Consider the following 18,784-nt stretch of genomic DNA (forward strand, 5'->3'; position numbering starts at 1 on the left):
GGAGATGGGATGTCCTTCATGGGAAATGACAAGTGAACCAGCTGGGCTTTAAGTGGGGACCATTATCATCCCAACTTCATGGGGTCATTATAAGAATCAAACCCTAGAAGGCATGCAAAGGAATTTGCAAAACCACATGCTACAAAAATGTCTGTTATTGTAATTATTTTCACACCAACAATAATATTGATTCAGGAAAGGACTTGTCATCATGAAGGATATATTTTTCTCTTGCTTACAGTGGAAACTGGCTCTCACAGACTACTCAAGGAACAGCCTATCTCTGGGGGATGTGTGTGCCCTACCATTCCTCCAGTATTGTCAAGGTAAGTTTTATTTAAAATGGCCAAGTATGGTTTAGACCAAAGGTATGTTTTCTATGTTGAAGGGAATCTCCTCAGCGAGAGGCATGGCACATATTTGGGTGTTCCTTCCCAGTGGGCTGAGCTGGGGGCAATTAATGGATCTAATTGCAGAGGTAGATTTGGACTGGAAGTCTGAAAAACAAGGTGACATCAAATAGTGAATAGAATGTGGCTTTAGGCTAAGAAAAGGCCTGGGTTTGAATCATGCCATTTGTTCAGTCATTTTCAGTCATGTCTGACTCTTCATGACTCCACTTGGGGTTTTCTTAGTATAATACTGGAGTGGTTTGCCATTTCCTTCTCCAACTCATTTTACAGATAAGAAAACTGAGGCAAATAGAATTAAATGACTAGTCCAGGGTGATGTAGCTAGTGTCTGGGGAAGGATTTGAACTCAGGAAGAGGACTCTAGACCTGGCTCTGTGCACTATGGTGCCACCTAGCTCCTCTAGGCACTTGTCTAACCTTAGGCAAATTATTTAATGTATCTGAATCTTAGTTTCTTTTCTATAAAATGAGGAGGTTGGACTTAATGATCTTTAAGGGTCCTTCCAATTCTATCTGAATACGCTGTTGAAAATGCAATCCTAACTATTAGAACTAACAATGGGTTGCCCCCAGAAGGTAGTGAGCTTCCCATGATTAGAAGTTATGGAGCAGAGGTTGATGAATTATTTATCAGGCATGGGGTTTTTTAAATGGCCTTTGTGGTTTCGCCCAGCTCAGAGTTTATGAAATAACCTCCAAAGTAGAGCAAGCCCTGTCCTTTTCTTCCTTGGCAAATATGGGATGAAAGCTTTATAGGTGATTTACTAAACAGAGGGGGAAAGAATCAAAAAACAGTTAGAATAAGGATTGTTCCGAATTTAGAAAAAAATAAGTAAATGATCCATAAAGGCAAAATGTCAGGATTATAAAATGCCGTATGCTCATAAATGGTAATTATTTATAAGTACTTTATATGGTACTCGATCGCTGATGCAGCAAAGAGAGAAGCCGTCCTTCTTTCTGATGAGATAATACAGTGTAAACAACTTCATACATCATGCTCAGACATCCGTCCAGAGACTTCCCGGAAAGCTCCAGGGCTGCAGAATCTCTGTCTTAGTCCTCGGGGACTCTGCTTGTTCCTCCCTCTTCTCAACCAAAGGACTCTTTTTGACTTGAACCTCATATTTTGGCAAGCATGTTGTGGAAAATCTCCACTCTCCAACTTTCCTACACAGATTCCTGAAGAAAATAAAAGTGGAAGAAAAAAAAAAGATTGTAAGCCATTGCCCAGTGTCCATTATTGGCCCTTTTGACCTTGACTTTCCAAATGAGTGTGTCCAGTGTACAGTCATGTGAAGGTCAATAATGTTGTTCTGCTTTTTTCACTATGACTTTTCATTAATGAAATTGTTGCATCATAGCCATAGGATGGCGTAGTCTGTATTGCTATCACTATGATGTTTAGGCTAATCCCCTAATGATGTGGCATCCACAGACCAAATTGCGGCACTTTCCTCTGAGGTGGTAGAATCAAAGGACCGACATCGGGGCCACTAGGTGTCCTACTTGAGTTTCATCTCTCTAAGTTAAAATAGATATAATTTAAATTTCATCCTTGGACTTTTGTTAACTAGTTCCTAGCCAAGTCACCTGACCTGTATATTACTCAGCTCCCTAACACTTATCTACCAAGTCATAAATGGGTTGAGCTCTGCTGCAGTGAAGGGAATGCCCACATCAGGAGAGGACTGTACTTTACTTATCTTTGTAAACTCCACACTTCCTTATACATGATAGGGGCTCAGAATATATTTTTCAAAATCAATTATGAAGATAAAAAGAGAACAGTGAGCTATTTGATATAACAGAGGTTTATGAATCTAAAAGAAAAACAGAGTGGCTAAAGTATAATATCATAGAACTTCAGAACTAGAAAGTCCCCAGGACATAGAATGTCAAAATTTGGAGGGACTAGGTAATAGAGACTGTGAGAGTTCAGAGAGACCTTAGAACACAGGATAGAACTTTGGAAGAGATTTGAAAGCATAGAAAAGAGCTAAGATAATGTTTTAGAAATCTCATTCAACACCTTCATTTTACAGAGAAGGAAGTGGGGTTAAATAATTTAGATGAGGACATAAAGGTAGTTCAGGGATTCACAGACTACTAAAATTGAAAGGGACTTTACACCAAAGAATGTCAGAGTGTGGAAGGACTTTAGAATAGGGAATGTTTGAGCTGGAAGAGACCTGAGAACAGAGAATGCTAGAGCTGGGAGATACATTAAAGCAAAAAAAATGTTAGGACTTGGAAAGACCTAAAACCGGAAAATACCAGAACTTGAAAGGATCCTAGAACAGAGAATGGGAGAATCTAGAACATAAAATGTCAGAACTGGGAGAATTCTTAAAGTAAAATAATTGTAGAACTGGGAGAGACCTTAAAAGAGAGAATGTAAAAATTGGACAGGCTATGAAAACAGAGAATATCAGAGTTGGGAATGGCCTTAGAACATTGTATGTCAATGCTAGGAGAGACCATGAAATGTGAAATTTTGCAGAGAATCTTAGAAATGTTAGTCAAAGTTCCTCATTTTAAAAAGGAGGAAATGGAAGTCCAGAGAAGAGATGGGTTATTCAAGATCACTGGTCAGTAAATGGCAGATCCAGATCCAGAACAATGCCCTCATAGGGCATTCTAAGTCAGGTCTCTTCCTGCTCTACCTCATTGTGTGCTATATGTCACTAATGCACATTTATTGCACTAGGATCACTTACATGATACCAACATGGTGGCTGATAAAATGGCCCATGAGCTGGCTCATAGCCTTGGGATGCAGCATGACACCTATCCCTGCACCTGCACCTATGGACGATGTGTGATGGATGGAGGAGGAAGGTGAGATTGTTGCTTTTTGGGGTGGGGGAGGGGAGAGGAACATGTAACATTTCCTGAGTAGCTTCAGATCTCATTTCTGTTTGGTGCATCTATATTGTTATCGTGAGAGAATGCCTCTTGTATTGCTACAACCCAATTTGTGTTCTATTCATAAATAGCTTGAGAAAATATCTTACTCATACAAATATGGCAATGCATAATTGAAATAACTGAAATAAAAATTAGGGTGATCTTTAAAAAAATATTCAGGATTATCACCCATAGGTACAACTCCCAATAAGTTTAGACTTGGCACAGTCCTGGCACAGTCTCCTGCATCCCCAGCCTGATCACCAAGGATTCATAAAATTATCATTCTGGCATTAGTTTAGTTTGGAATTCCAAGTATGAATCTCAGTGCAAATCTACTTACATGTACTAAACATATGATAAGTTCACAGTGAATATTTCTTCCCAGTGAGGTCACAATAGATGTGCATTTTATGACCACTAACCTCAAGAAACTTTAACTCACTAGAGAAACCAAAGTACTGCACACAAACCAATCAACCAGTCAATCAAAAAGAACATATTTAAAGTCTACTAAGTGTGAGGCACAGAGAGTATAAAGATAAAAATGAAGCAGTTCCTTCTCTCAGGGTGCTTACATTCTATAGGGAAGGCGCCATGCATATTCTGGGGTAGGCACAAAACAGATGGTTTGAGGAGGGGAAGAGGATATCAGCTGAGAGGGGCAATTCTCATGTAGAAACTAACATTTAAGCCAGGTCTTAGAGGAGGTAAGAAATGCTAAACAATTGAAGATGAGAAGGGTGCGTGTTCCAGTTCTGGTGCACAGATCCTGTGCAAACTCTTAGAAATGAGAGAGGGAAGGTTGTATGTGACAAATAGTACGGAGAGCAGACCAGTTCCAATGGGGTGTGTAGGGAGTGTGCTGGGGGAGGGGGGGGGTAATGTGGAACTGTGCTGAAAAGGTCAGTTATGAACAGTTTTGGAAGGACACTGAACTTGAATTTGCAATGTGCCACTTGACTACATGCCAGTTATTAAGTTAATTGCTAGAGATATAAATAAAAACAGGCAAAATTGTCCCTACTGAGAAGGAGATTGCATCCTAAACACAAAGCTAGTGCATCAAGGGGGACTGGAAGCTATGTGATTGGTTATGGTTTGTATTCTACCCTAGAGATAAACAGAGACATATATGGCAGAACATAATTGAGAGCTAATTTGTAAAGTAGGGGAAGGAACTCCCAAATAAAGAAGCTTCCTATAAATGTGGGTCAGGCTTTCTGTAGTTGTTCACTGTAGAAAGTTATCCATAGCACAGAGGGTAAGTGACTTCTTCAGGGTCACACAGCAAATGTGTGTTAGAGGTAAGTCTTAAACCTGGGCCTTCCTTGCTCTAAGGCAAGGTATACATTACCCCACATTGCCTCTTCCCGAAGTACAGTGCTCTAGAAATTCAGGAAAGGAAGATTAGTATGTGTGTGAATGACTGGAGGAGGTTGTTTGGAAGGTGAGACCCACCCTGTACCCTGTGTCCTGTACCCTAAAGGATAGTAAGGATAGGATCAACTCCTTGAGTTTAGGGCCCCCCATTTTCGCAAGCGTGATGAGAAGCTGGAGGATATATAGAGGAAGAACCAGGATACTGAAGAACCTTGAACCCATGACATATAAGAGGATCAGCTGATGGAGCGGGCATGTTTAGCTTGTGGAAGGGAAGAATGAAGGGCATTATAGAAAGTGTGCCAGGGACTTGAATATAAAATACATAACATTAAATAGGACACCATGGAATAAATTGTCTTGGCTTTATTAGCCAGTCTGAACAGGTGTTTGCTTATCAATACATACAAAAGGTTAGTAAAAATAATGATATATATGTATATGTAGATATATACACATGCATATATATGCACATATATGTATGCATATGTATACACACATATACACGCATAATCTCACTTGGTGATCTTGCCAGATCTCACAGATTAAATTATCATTTGACTCAGATGATTTTCATCTCTAGGTTCTCTCTCTAGTCTCTGAAATCTAGTTTCATCTCACTAATTGCCTTTTGGCCATCTTAAAGTGGCTATCCTGTAGGCATCTGAAATAAGCATTTCCAAAAGAGAGTATTCAGCCCAGAATCACAGCTCTTCCTAATGGAGGGTGCCACCATCACAGTCACTCAGACTTGCAGGTTCAGTATTATCCTCAAGTCTTTACTCTTAACCTTTCAAAGCCAATTCTTTGACTAGCCTTGTGTTTTCTTCCTCCACCACATCTCGTTTAGAAATATATTTCTGTCCCCCAATCCAGATACCATGGGCATTCAGAATCTTGTTACCTCTTTCTTGGACTATTATAAAAGCCTTACTGCTCTTCATGTTTCCAATCTCCCTTGACCTCAGTTGCCCAAGTGATTTTCTTAGTGTGTAGGTCTTCCCTCCTACATATTGCTCTCCAGTAGTGGTGACTTCCAAGAGCAAAAGTAAAATCCTCTGGTATTTAAATCCCTTCAGAACTTGGCCCTTTCTAACCTTCCTAGGCTTCTTCTACTTTCTCTCTGTACTATTAGACTTGCCTCCAAATGGAACTGGCTACTTCCAGAGGTAACAGATTTGCCTCACTGGAAGTCTTCAACCAAAGGCTGGATGACCACTCCTGGGGATGTTGGAGTTGAACTTCCTTTTCCTATTGACTGAGAGGCACAGTTCTGAGGAGGAGGAGGAAGAGGAGGAAAAGGAGGAGGGGCAGCAACAGCAGTGGTAATAAAAGTAGTAGTAACTGTTGCTAATATTTCTTTAGCATTTGAAGATTTGCGAAGGCCTTTTATTTGTGTTACCTCAACTGATGCTCATAGCTCTGGGATGTGGGTTCCATTACTCTCCTAATTTTACAGAAAAGGGGACTAAGGCTGAAAAAGGGTAAGTGACTGAGACATACAATGAGTAAGTGTCTGAGGCAGGATCCAAAGTCAGGTCTTCCTGATTCCAAGTCTAGTGCTCTTACCTCCTTACCACTTAGATACTCAGCCTATCTTTCCTTTATATCTCTTCTCTTACTATCCTCTATACCTCCTTCCCACTGGAATCTTAGACTCTATAACTGGAACTACCCTGGACTCTGATAGGTCAGATTTGGCCTTATCTTGCTGAGACCCATAAAGTCTCCATATTTCCTGGTCATTTCCAAAGCATACACAACCACACACGTCATGCACTATCTTTGTGATTAGAATGTGATCTCCTTCTCAGTAGAGACAGTTTTGCTTGTTTGTATCTCTAGCAATTAGTTTAATGAGTGGCACATAGTAAGCCTTTTATCAGTGCTTTTTTTTAATCTATTCATCATCTCTTTCAATCAGTCTATCCATATCTATCTATCTACCTACCTACCTACGTCTGTTTATTTGTTTCTCTTTAGTAGCAAACTGTTCTGATTTTAGCACCTGTAGAAAAAATCAGTGCCTCCCCAGTTAAGTCCTACGACAAAAAGGTGCAAAGGTCTTCTTGGACGAGTGTGGACAAAGTGAAGGACATACTTTACCCTTCTGCCCTCTGCAGTCCAGCTGAATTGGCCATCTCTCTCATTGTTACAGTCTTGGCATTGCCTTTCCCATTTCCATGTCTTTGCACTGGCTATGCCCCATGCCTAGAACATACTCCCTCCTTGCCTTTGCTTCATGGAGTCCTTATCTTTTTTAAGATGCTTCTCAGATACCATTTTCTGCCTGAAGTTTTTCCTGATCCCGACAACTGCTAATGCCCTTTACCATACAGTGAACCACTTTGTATATATTTGCATTAAGACATAGATATATAATCATGTGTATATATATATATGTATCATATATATATACACACATGCACATACATATGTGCACATACACATTCAAGGCTCACAAATACATATATAAGTACTTGCACACATACTTATACACACACAAGTGTATACAAAGATGTCTACATGCAGATGCACATAAATTTACACTTGGCCTCTTGTCTATTAGAATGTGGCCTTCTTGTGGATAGGAATTGCTTTGTTGTTGGCGGTTGTAACCCTAGTACCTACCACAGTGGCTGTCATCTAGTAAGTGCATAATAAATGCGTATTGATTGATCGACTTCCAATATAAGATGTGAAAAATTGATTTTTGGCAAAAATGAATGTTTTCTTTTTCTTTCAAAAGGATCTCTATGCAATTTAGTTCTATCAGGAATAATGAGGCTTTTAGCATATATTAGAGATGCCTGTGTCCTTCTGGAGTATGGCCTCAGCCCTACAGTGCATGTTCCCATTTTCAGGGCTAACATTTCTCTTGTTTTGGCTTTCTCATTTCCAGCATCCCATCCCAAGGATTCAGCAAATGCAACCGGAACCAATATCGCCAATATCTCCTGGATTACAAACCCATGTGCATCCTTAATGTGCCACTTTCCAAGGACATCATTACATTCCCAAAGTGTGGGAACCAGATTTTAGAAGCGGGAGAGGAATGTGATTGTGGCAGCCCGGAGGTACTTACAAGAAGTGGGTGTTTATTAATGATCAGATTTATAAGGAAGGCAGAAATTCATTAATCCAGACAAGTTAGCAAACAAATGATGGCAATTAAATTAAAATTCAGTCTTAAAGCTCACAGGAGTTCATATCAGGCCTTGTGTTATCATCCATGAATCATAGATTATACAAATGGGACTTTCTGGAGACTAGGAGCAGCCCAGTTTCCATATTCCTAAAACCTCAGTGGTGGAAAGGATCTTAGAGGCCATCTCTTCTAACCTCTGGCCCACTGCCATAAATCCTGCTCCAGACAAATGTCAGGAGAACAACTGTGTGCCAGACACTGTGTTCATCACTAGAATACAAATGTCAATAAAGAGACAGTTACTGCCTTCAGGACTCTTAACATTGTAATGGGGAAAGACAACACATAAAAGGGAACCAATAGGGGTCCCCATAAGGGGCATGAAGGCAAAGTCCATAGAGTTAGAAGTACAGCTGGGAAGAAGAAGCGGTCCTGGGCCCATCCCCCAAATGGAGATCTTAAAAGGAATCCACCAGTGGGAGAAGGAGGTTGACTTGGCACAGGGAGATTCCAAGGTGAGAAGGCATCTGAGTCATGACAGTGATATCCCTTAAGTCAGAAGCACAGGAGGGGAGAGGAATGAACAAGGCAAATGGTCCTCCAGCCTCTGCTTGAAGACTTTCTGTGACAGGGTTATGGTGGCCTCCCAAAGCAGCTATGTCCAGGCTTAAGCAGCTCTAACAGTTAAAGTATTCCTTGTTTTGTTGAGTTAAAAATCTGTACTCCTTCCATAATTACTCCAAATTGGTACTTTGGAGACAAGTATACTCAGTCTACTATATATTTCATTTAAATACAGTGTGTCCCAAAAGTCATAGTAGAGCTTAATACCGCTCTAAGATTTTTTGATACCTTGGATTTAAGGTTTTTGTCATGTCCCCTCTAAGCCTTCTCTAGGCAACACATTTCCAGTTCCCAGGACCTCATATACCCTTTTTTTGAGGCCTTTCTCTATCTGGGAAGATGGGGAAAGTGGATTGTATTACCAAGAGAGGGTGTCGGACTTGGAGTCAAGAAGACTTGTGTTCTCATTACCCAGATACTATCGACAGGTATCTAGCCCAGATACTTCCTAGCTGTGTGACCCTGTATTTACATTTCCTCAGGCCAGCAAGTATCTGTAAACTCACTTACCAAATAAAAGACTTGATAACCTTGACAATTCCTCTGAACTCTAACTCTTTGATTCTGTGATCCAAATTCATTCCTTTCATAATTGTTATAATGACCCTTTGTAGGTAGGATGTCCCTTTTCCTACTATAGCCCAAGAGGACATGTATATGTGAAAAAGAGTCCAGAAACCAGTAGGAGACCCTTCAGGATCCATCCCTTGGCATAACTACAGTCACTTAATCTCCCCAGGCTTCCCTTCCATTTCCTCTCCAGTAAAGTGAAGGGTCAGATAAGATAGCCTCTAAAGTTCCTTCTAGTTGTGATTTTATAAACTAAGGTGGGCAACATGGTATCAGATTTGAGAGGCAACCAATAATATTTCCAATTTTTTGGCAGAAAGATTATTAATACTTAGCTAGTTTATTAATTAAAATAAGAAGCTCCAAGATAGTTTACTATTGATCACAATATAAGGGAGCTACTCCCTGAGTCCACTGAAAATCACCCTTCCCACATGCAGTGGGGTTGACTAACTAGATGTCTGTCCTTTCTTTCTTTTGTTCCTTCCTTCCTTCCATCCCTCTATTTCTCCCTCCCTCCCTCCCTTCCTTCCTTCCTTCCTTCCTTCCTTCCTTCCTTCCTTCCTTCCTTCCTTCCTTCTCTGTTGTTATGGTCTTCTTCAAAAAATAAGGATGAACACAGACAGGTCTGACCAGTTATTTTAAAAAGTTATTCCTGGGTTAACTAGACACTCTCATAGTTTTTGAATGAAAGAGTCACTTGGTCAGGCTTGATCAAAGGCAGCAAGGGGTTACCACATTGCATAGAGCACTGGGTCTCAAGTTAAGAAGACTTGAGTTCAAATCTAACCTTAGATACTTACTAGCTGTATGACCCTAGGCAAGTCACTCACCCTCTATCTGCCTAAGTTTCCTCAGTTCTAAAATGGGATAGTAACAGCATCTCCTTCCCAGAGTTGTTATGAGAATTAAATGATGCATTTACAGATTGCTTAACACAGTGCCTGGAACATAGTAAACATGATAGAAATGTTTATTCCCTTTCCACTTGTGCTTTAAAATAATTATTTTACAAATGTACTGAATATATACTGGAGAGAGGAGAAGTAATGAACTGTGCAAACAGGGACCAACTTATGATGTAACTGCTGTCCTTTCCCCATTTGTCTCCTTGTCAAGGATTGTACCAATATTTGCTGTGAGGCCAAGAAGTGCATCCTGAAGCCTGGAAGTGCCTGTGGAGGGGGAGAATGCTGTGAGTCTTGTAAGGTAGGATACTCCCTCCCACCTAGCTGATTCTAGAAAGGTACATGAAGACAGAAAACAATACCTTTCCCCAATTGCTTCACTAGATGTGGGATGTTGATATGTATATATGCTTTTTTGATTTACTTAGATAGATTTCAGTTGCATCTTTTTTTACATGCTTAGCTTTTTCTCTCCTCCTTCCTTTCTTCATTCATCTTCCTCCCAACCAAAGAACCATCTTGTATAAGGACTTTAAAAAAAAAAGAAGAAAAGAAGGGGAAGACACCAGCAAAATCAATAAATGCATCCAAACAATATGACAATATGAAGGGTCTACACCTGTGGACCCCTGATTGTGCAAATGAACAGCTAGGAGGTACCATGGAGAGAGCTCTGAACTAGAAAATCTTCCTTCTCTCAGTAATTTTGTAACCCTGGGCTAGCTATTGCAACTTTCTCAGCAAGTGCAATGGGATAATTACAGCACCTACCTCAGGGGTTGCTATGAGGATCAAAGGAGAGAACAGAGAATGGAAAGTGTTATGCAAACTCTCTAAATGCTAGGTATTGTCACTGTATTGTTAAGACTAGATATAGACAGAATAAAATACTACTGCAACCCCTATCAAAGTAAACAAACACCACCACTAATAATTCAATTGTCTAGACATCCTAAATCTTTCTCCTTAGTCTAAGAATTAGAAACGCAAGCATTGTAATGCCTACTAAGAGCCAAGCACAGTTGCTAAGCCTTTGGGATATATATATTAAAAAAAAGATAAAAAGAAGCCCTGCCCTCAAGGAAGGAAGACAACATTAAAATAAATTTTGTTTCAATCATGTCCACCTCTCTGTGACCCCTTTTGGGGTCTTGGCAAAGCTATTGGAGTGGTTTACCATTTCCTTTCTAGCTCATTTTACCCATGAGGAAGATAAAGCAAACAGGGTTAAGTGACTTGGCCAGGGTCATATATCTAATAAATGTCTGAAGATGGATTTGACCTTATGAAGATGAATCTTCCTGATTCCAAGCTCGGTGCTCTATCCACTGTGTGACCTACCTGTCTATTAAACATAAATAGGTAAGTACAAATAATAAACAAAGTAGATGGCAGGTGACCTTAGAAAGAAAGACATTAGCAATAGCAGGGCCTGGGAAAGACCTACTGCAATTGATTCCCCCCTAATTGGTGGTCATTCAGGGAATTCTAGATGGTCACTTGTGGCTATTATAGTGGGGTTTCCTTTTCAGGGATAATTTGGACTAGAGGGTCTCTGAGACCCTTTCGAATTCCGAAGCATGATTCTCCAAAATGTCATTAATTTCTGTTGCCATCCACTGAAACAAAACCATCTGATTTCTCCTCATCTACTGAGTGTTGCCTCACTGAATAAAGACCATGTTGTATATCTTGACACCCTCTTCTTTCTGCAGATTAAGAAAGCTGGGGTTCTGTGCAGAACAGCCAAAGATGATTGTGATCTGCCTGAAGTGTGTGATGGCTTCTCCCCTAAGTGTCCTGTGGACCGATTCCGAGTGAACGGATCCTCTTGCCACAACTCACAAGGCTATTGTTTCATGGGGAAGTGCCCTACTCGAGATAGTCAGTGTTCTGAGATGTTCAAGTATGGTAAGAGGCAGCTAGCATAATGCATAAAGAATGGAATCACTATTACTTCGCTCTAACTTGGCTGGGAAGAAGTTGACTTTGGAGATTCTCATTATTTTTGACCACCTCTCTTGACGACCATTACCATGAAAAGAAAATAGGCAACTGGGGTTAGTAGATAGAAAGTCAAGGCTGGGAGTGCTCAAGTCCCACTTCTGACATACATTGGCTGTGTGTCCCTGGACTAGTCACTTAATGTCTCAGTGTCCCCAGGCAATTCTCCAAGACAATGAATGTCAGAGTAGGTGTTAATCTGGATTGGAAGAGGAAATTTGCTGACCAGTATTTCCCCAGACCAACAAAATCACAGGTCCTGTTCAAAATAAAGAAACTAAGAAGTTTGATGGAATGACCACTGGCTTTGGGATCTCCAATTCTCAGATTCAAATCTGAACTCTTTCACTTAGTGTCAATGTATGGGGGGAATAGGGGAGGGGGAGAAAATAATTTGTTAAGCTCCTACTACATGCCAGGCACTGTACTAAGCACTTTGTAAATATTATCTCTTTTAATCTTCACAATAACTCTCTGAGGTAGGTGCTATTATTAACCCCATTTTATAACTGAGGAAACTGAGGCAAAAGTAAAGTGACTTACCTAGGGTCACAAAGTTAGTAAGTGTCAGAGGCTGGGTTTGAACTCATGTTTTATTTTGACTCTAGGTACACTACTCTATTTACTGAGTGACCCAGCTGTATGACTTTGTACACATCTTGGATCTCAGTTTTTCAAATTTAAAATAACTAGATAGTTTCTAAAATTTCTTTCAGCTTTATGCCTATGATCCTATTACACATTGCCCCTACCTGAGACCGCATCAGGTTTTAAACTGGTGGCCAAGGCCAATACCATGTCAGAGAAGCAAAACTTTGGGCAGGTATTCTAGGATGAAAAAGCTTTGAAAGTGTGTAGCCATCTCAGGAACAGTCTAGCTGGTGTCTGAGATGCTCAGCACCAGAAGGCTGGCTCCTGGAGAATGTTAGTAGGAATTGTTGTGTTGTTTTAAAATCAAGGACAATTCTTTAAACTAGAGATAGGGGTAGGGTTGATGGGGGGAAAATATTCTGCACCAGATGAATTCAGGATTCCTCGAAGTATCGTCTAGAATTGTTGAGCTTAAATATCCTTTCCCAAGATATGTATACATATACACATGTGTGTGCATGTATATACATGCGTGTGCTGCTGAGTTATTTCAGTCGTGTTCAACTATGTATGAACTCGTTTAGTGTTGACTTGGCAAAACTACTGGAGTTGTTTGCCATTTCCTTCTCCAGTTCATTTTACAGATAAGAAAACTGAGGCAAACAGAGTTAAATGACTTATACATCGTCACTTAACCAGTAAGTCTCAGAGGATGGATTTACACTCAGGAAGATAAGTCTTCCTGAATTCAAGTTTAGTTTTCTACGGACTGATTAGATGGATAGATAGATAGATGATAGATAGATGTGTGCATTTATGTGTATATGTGTATGCATATGTATATGTGTATACACATATGTATACATGTACATACATATATATACACATATATATATGAGAGAGAGAAATGGTGGAAGGTAGGAAGGAAGGAATGAAGAAAGGAAGGAAAAGAGAAAGAAACAAAGAAAGAAAGAGAAAGCAAAAAGAAGATAGAGGAAGGAAGGAAAGAAAGAAAAAGAAAGAAAGAAAGAAAGAAAGAAAGAAAGAAAGAAAGAAAGAAAGAAAGAAAGAAAGAAGGAAGGAAGGAAGGAAGGAAGGAAGGAAGGAAGGAAGGAAGGAAGGAAGGAAGGAAGGAAGGAAGGAAGGAAGAAAGGAAGAGAAAGGAAAAGAGAAAGAAAGAGAAAGAAAAGAAAGGAAAAGAGAAAGAAAGAGAAAAAAAGGAAGGAAGGAAGGAAGGATTTGCCAAAGTGCCTCTTTGGGTACACTCACCATGAGTTTAGTATCCAATTATGTTTTGGCAATGGAATCCCTCTTATAAATTCACAGGATTCCTGCATTGACAGGAATGTTAAATGTTAAAAGTTCTCTAGCACAACCCTCTCATTGAAAAATGTGCTATTACATCAAAGTTTATCAGTCTTGCAGGATTCTTAGAATCCTTAATATGTCAGAGCTGGGAGGAGCCTTAGACAACAGACTGCCTGACATGAGAAAGAGCTTTAAACATAAGGCTCTACAAAGACAGAGCAGAAAGGATGTAGAACTCACTTGATCATCTCAGACATTTGTCAGTCCTTCCACCTCATTTTACAGTTCAAGAAACTGAGAACCAGAAATGTGCAATCATTTGTTCCAGATCATACAGCTGGTAAAGAGCAGACCAGGAGCAGACCAGAACAGGACCAGGTTTTGAACGAATGTCTTTTAATTCTAGATCCCAAGTTCTTTTCATTCATCTCAGTTTATTATATATAGAGAATCACATGCTTATAGATTTAGAGCTGAAAGTAATCTTAGAGATCATTTATTCCAACTTCGTCATTTCACAGATGAGAAAACTGAGGCCCAGATCAGGAAAGAGTCTTGCTCAAAATCACATAATAGAGGGAGGATTTAGAGATAATTGATGTATGACTCTTTTCCCTCCTTACATTTCTTTATTAATTGCCTAGAAATAATAAGTATAATTCTTCTATTTAGCAATTATCTTACTGTTCCTTAGGCCTTCTTACCACACAGTGAAACTGCCTAGTGGATTGGAAATTGAGAATGGAATGTAACCAGAACCATGTTGTATCTAAAGCTTTGCATCTCCCCTAGTGCTCTGTACACAGTAGCTGCTTAGGAAATGTGTTGGGGTTTTTTTTGTTTTTTGTTTTTAATGAACTTATCTTTTGTTGTTTTCCATGTCTTTGTTTCTACTTTGATCTTTTATTGGTTTTTCACCCATCTTCCCAGAGGCTAAAAGCGGCCATGATATCTGTTATGAAAGAAATAAAGGAGGACATAAATTTGGTTACTGCAGGAAGGTGGACAATAGATTTGTTCCCTGCGATGAAAAGTAAGTGCTCTGTAGATGGCACCCAGTGCCCACCAGTGACCTATTGCAGAGTCTGCTTGGTGATTGCCTCACAGGCAGAATGTGTAGCAGCTACTGACTCATCCTACAGATGACAGTGGAGGGAGGAGGCCACCCTGGCTCTTGCTAGTTATCTGAGAATCATAGGCTGTATTCATTGGCTGAAGGACATGAGGAGAAGAGGGAAGGGTCAGAGGACACAAGATGCTTAAAAAGGAAAGGAAGAGACATTACCACAGAAGAGGAAAGGGCAAGCAAAAAGGAAAGAAAAAGGAAAATGAGAAAAGAAAGTGATGAAATGGGTTATAGGTTTAGATGAGGTTTAAAGTTCATATAATCCAACCCTTTCATATTATAATTCAGGAAAGTGAGTTCCATCCAGGTGAAGTGACATGTTCAAGGATGCAAAACTAGTAAATGACTGAACTAGCATTTGATCCCTGGTCTTCTGACATCCAATTCAGCACCCTTTTCACTGTGCTGTGTTTTACCTAAAATATATGGTCACAACCTCTCTGGGTTTCATTTTCTTCACCTGTAAAATGACAGTATTAGACAAGAAGGGATACCTTCCAGAGAATCAGAGTGAGGTGGGAGCAGGAGAGAAAGAGGAGAGTTCAGAGGGAGGAAAATAAGAAAGGGTCCAGAAAATTATGATTTATGGACCCTAATTCCAGCTCTGTCAAATTGGCTAAGAGACCTTTGGCACATCTCCCAGCTTCCAGATATCTACATGGCTTTACCCTGAAATTTGTCCTGTGAACATTTTGGAGAAACCAGAGAACAAATAAATATGATCCTGTGCCCCATGAACCCCTGTAGACTATTTTTCTACAAGGAATCAATTCATTACCTCCTCAACTCTTGACCTTTTCTTTCCTGACACCTTTTCAAATTGAGCTGACAAGCCTAAAACAGGAACGGAGGAAGGTTATCTGTGAAGGGCTAGAGGCCAACTAGCCTTTAGCAGTTGATCTTTGGCCCTACCTTCCCTTTTTATGTCAAAGGCACAACCATATGTCCACTCACCCAGGTCCCTTGCCTCATAGGTATCTTCATCTTCTTACTCTAGCACATGTTTCATATCCAATTTGTTGCCAAGTCTTGTTGATTACATTTCTTTGACCTCTCTCCAATCCATCCCCCTATACTCACAACCACCTTAACCTAAGCTTTCGTCCCCATGACTCCCCATGACTGGCCCATCTTTTCCCCCTATTTCTTTTTCATTGTCTAATGGTACCTTAGATGTCTCATCTCCCCAATACCTCTCCTGGGCTATTGTAATGATCACCTAATTTTTCTCCTTATTTCAGTATCTTCCATCCCCAATCTGTCCACATGAGTATCAAGTTGGTATTCCCAAAGCATGAGTATGACCATGTCACCCACATGCTAGAAATGTCAGTGACTTGCCATTGATTTAAGAATAAAACAAAAAAACTTCTTTCTGATATTTAATGCCCTTTCCAGTCTGACTCCAGCCTATGTTTACTGCAGACTCCCCTTCATGTATTGAATTCTAGTCAAACTGCCCATTGGCAGGTTCATCATCACTTCCAATCTTCCATCTACTTGTCTCTACTGGGCTGTCTACAATGCTTGGAATGCTTTCCCTCTTCAGCTCTCTTTCTTGGAATTCTGACTCCCTTCAAGCCTCTGCTGAAGCGTGACAGCTTGCTAGAGACCTCTCTTGAATTCCCCTTATACTAGCGTTGTCTCCTTAAATCACCATGCTATTATTTTTTGTAGATCCTAATTTTATTATCTATGAACATGATGTAACAGATTTTTTTAAGTAAAACAAAAATGACACCAAAAGTGATTAGACTTTGCTGTTGATATATATATATATACATACATATACATGTATATACAATGTGTATATGTGTGCATGTATATATACATATATATGTATATTATATATATATATATATATATATATATATATATATATAAAGAGTGTGTACTACTTGGGTGGAGATGAACTTATTTCTTTTGCTGACATTTTGTTTTGAAACAAATTTATTTACCTGCCAAGCCAAAGATAATATTGGGAGTATTTGTCTTAGGAATTTGGGACAAGGCTGTTTCCCTCTCTTTAAATGCAAGGTCCTTGAAGAAAGCGACAGACTATTGAGTTCTTTCTTTGAATCTCTAGGCCTTAGCATAGGAGGTATTCACTTAAAGCTTGTTGACTTGTTCGTATGATGTGAGACAGGTGATGTAATCACATGTAAGTGAATCGGATTTAAGTGAGAGAGGGCTGTGTAAAGTCAACAGCTTCACTTTCTCCAACCACCTGTGTCCAGTGGCCAAATATGGATCAGAACAACTGGAGATGGCCTAGAATGCAGTGGGGGATCTTGGCCTTTTCAAAGTAAGGTCTTTAGCAGGTCTCAGTCTGATTGAGGCAAAGCCCATTCAATGATTAAGGCTTAATGAGAAATGAGGAAGAAAATGACCTTTTTACCTAGTTAAAAAAAGAAAAAAGGGAGGGGAGGAAAGAAGGATGGAAGGAAGGAAGGAAGCAAGGAAAGAAGGAGGGAAGGAGGAAAGGAAGGAGAGAAGGAGGGAAGGAAGGAGGGAAGGAAGTAATGAAGGAAAGAAGGAGGGAAGGAGGAAAGGAAGGAGGGAAGGAAGGGAGGAAGAGAGGGAAGGAGGAAGGAAGGAAGGAAGGAAAGAAGGAGGGAAGGAGGAAAGGAAGGAGGGAAGAGAGAGAGGGAGAAAGGAAGAAATTGATCTGGGAGGGAAAGACACTCAGGTTTTCTGGTCAAAACAGAAACAATTGCTTTTTACATTCAGACTGAGTGATGATACGAGTGTATTCATGGGTCTTTACAGAGATCTGAAATGTGGAAAGATATATTGCACTGGAGGCCAGCACTTTCCAACCTATGGGGAGGACAAAACTTACCACCTTAAGGTTCCAGAGGAGAATATTACAGTGGAATGCAAAGCATTCTTTCCACTCCAATACACAGAAGATCTAGGCATGGTTGCTTCAGGAACAAAATGTGGGGATGGAAAGGTGAGTTTGAAAGTTATTTTTTTCCTTCTCTTTCTTCCTGTCTTCTTTCCTCCCTCCTTCCTTCCCTTCCTTCCTTCCCCTTCATACTCCCCTTCCTTCCTTCCTTCCTTCCTTCCTTCCTTCCTTCCTTCCTTCCTTCCTTCCTTCCTTCCTTCTTTCCTTCCTTCCTTCCTTCCTTCTTTCCTTCCTTCCTTCCTTCTTTCCTTTCTTTCTTCCTTCTTTCCCTTCTTCCCTCTATACCTCCTCTCTCCTTTATTTTTTCCCTTTGTTTAAAATTTTAATTTGATTTGACCATTTCTTTAAAGAAAAAATATCACAGATGGTTATAATTGTCTCCAAAGGGACCTATGCATTAAGAAGTAGGCGTCACTAGACTTTGTCCCGTGCTGGTCGAGGTATCAAGCAGGCATGCCCATTAACTAAATCTCAGTTGCAAGATAATAAAATGTACTTATTATGAGTTTGCTTAGCCAGCACTTTAAAAAGTAGCCACTTTGTTTTTGAATCTGTCTCATCAACTCATTATATCTACTCTCATGTTAGAATTTCACTGAGGTGGGTGTTCCCTCCAGAGATGCAGATTGCAGCCTATGCATGCATGTTGATGCCATGTCCCACCGTGTCTTTATTGAATTCAACCCAGAGTGTCCACTCACGACTCTTGCTCTGGATTTCTTGACAATGCATGGAACATTTGGATGCCCATTAGTTAGTTCATCTCCATCTTCATTTCTGTGCATTTTTCTCTCTGAGATCTTTGATAGTATAATCCCTGTGCCATTCTCCCTTTCTGTGTGTTGCAAACTTGCAAAGAGCACACAACTCTCTATTGTCCGTTACACT

The 18,784-nt window shown here is 40.0% G+C and overlaps 1 protein-coding gene across 1 annotated transcript in view; it reads left to right on the forward strand.

The window, feature by feature from the left end:
• Positions 1–18,784, forward strand: part of ADAM7 (ADAM metallopeptidase domain 7) — an 81,901-nt gene that overhangs the window by 25,052 nt on the left and 38,065 nt on the right. Inside the window, exons 10-16 of the mRNA XM_072634432.1 lie at positions 242–326; positions 3,124–3,254; positions 7,609–7,783; positions 10,168–10,257; positions 11,672–11,867; positions 14,790–14,892; positions 17,755–17,941. Coding sequence (XP_072490533.1) covers positions 242–326; positions 3,124–3,254; positions 7,609–7,783; positions 10,168–10,257; positions 11,672–11,867; positions 14,790–14,892; positions 17,755–17,941 — 967 coding nt within the window. The remainder of the gene's footprint in view (positions 1–241; positions 327–3,123; positions 3,255–7,608; positions 7,784–10,167; positions 10,258–11,671; positions 11,868–14,789; positions 14,893–17,754; positions 17,942–18,784) is intronic.

Source organism: Notamacropus eugenii, chromosome 1 (genome assembly GCF_028372415.1).
Source record: "Notamacropus eugenii isolate mMacEug1 chromosome 1, mMacEug1.pri_v2, whole genome shotgun sequence".
NCBI classification, from domain to species: domain Eukaryota; kingdom Metazoa; phylum Chordata; class Mammalia; order Diprotodontia; family Macropodidae; genus Notamacropus; species Notamacropus eugenii.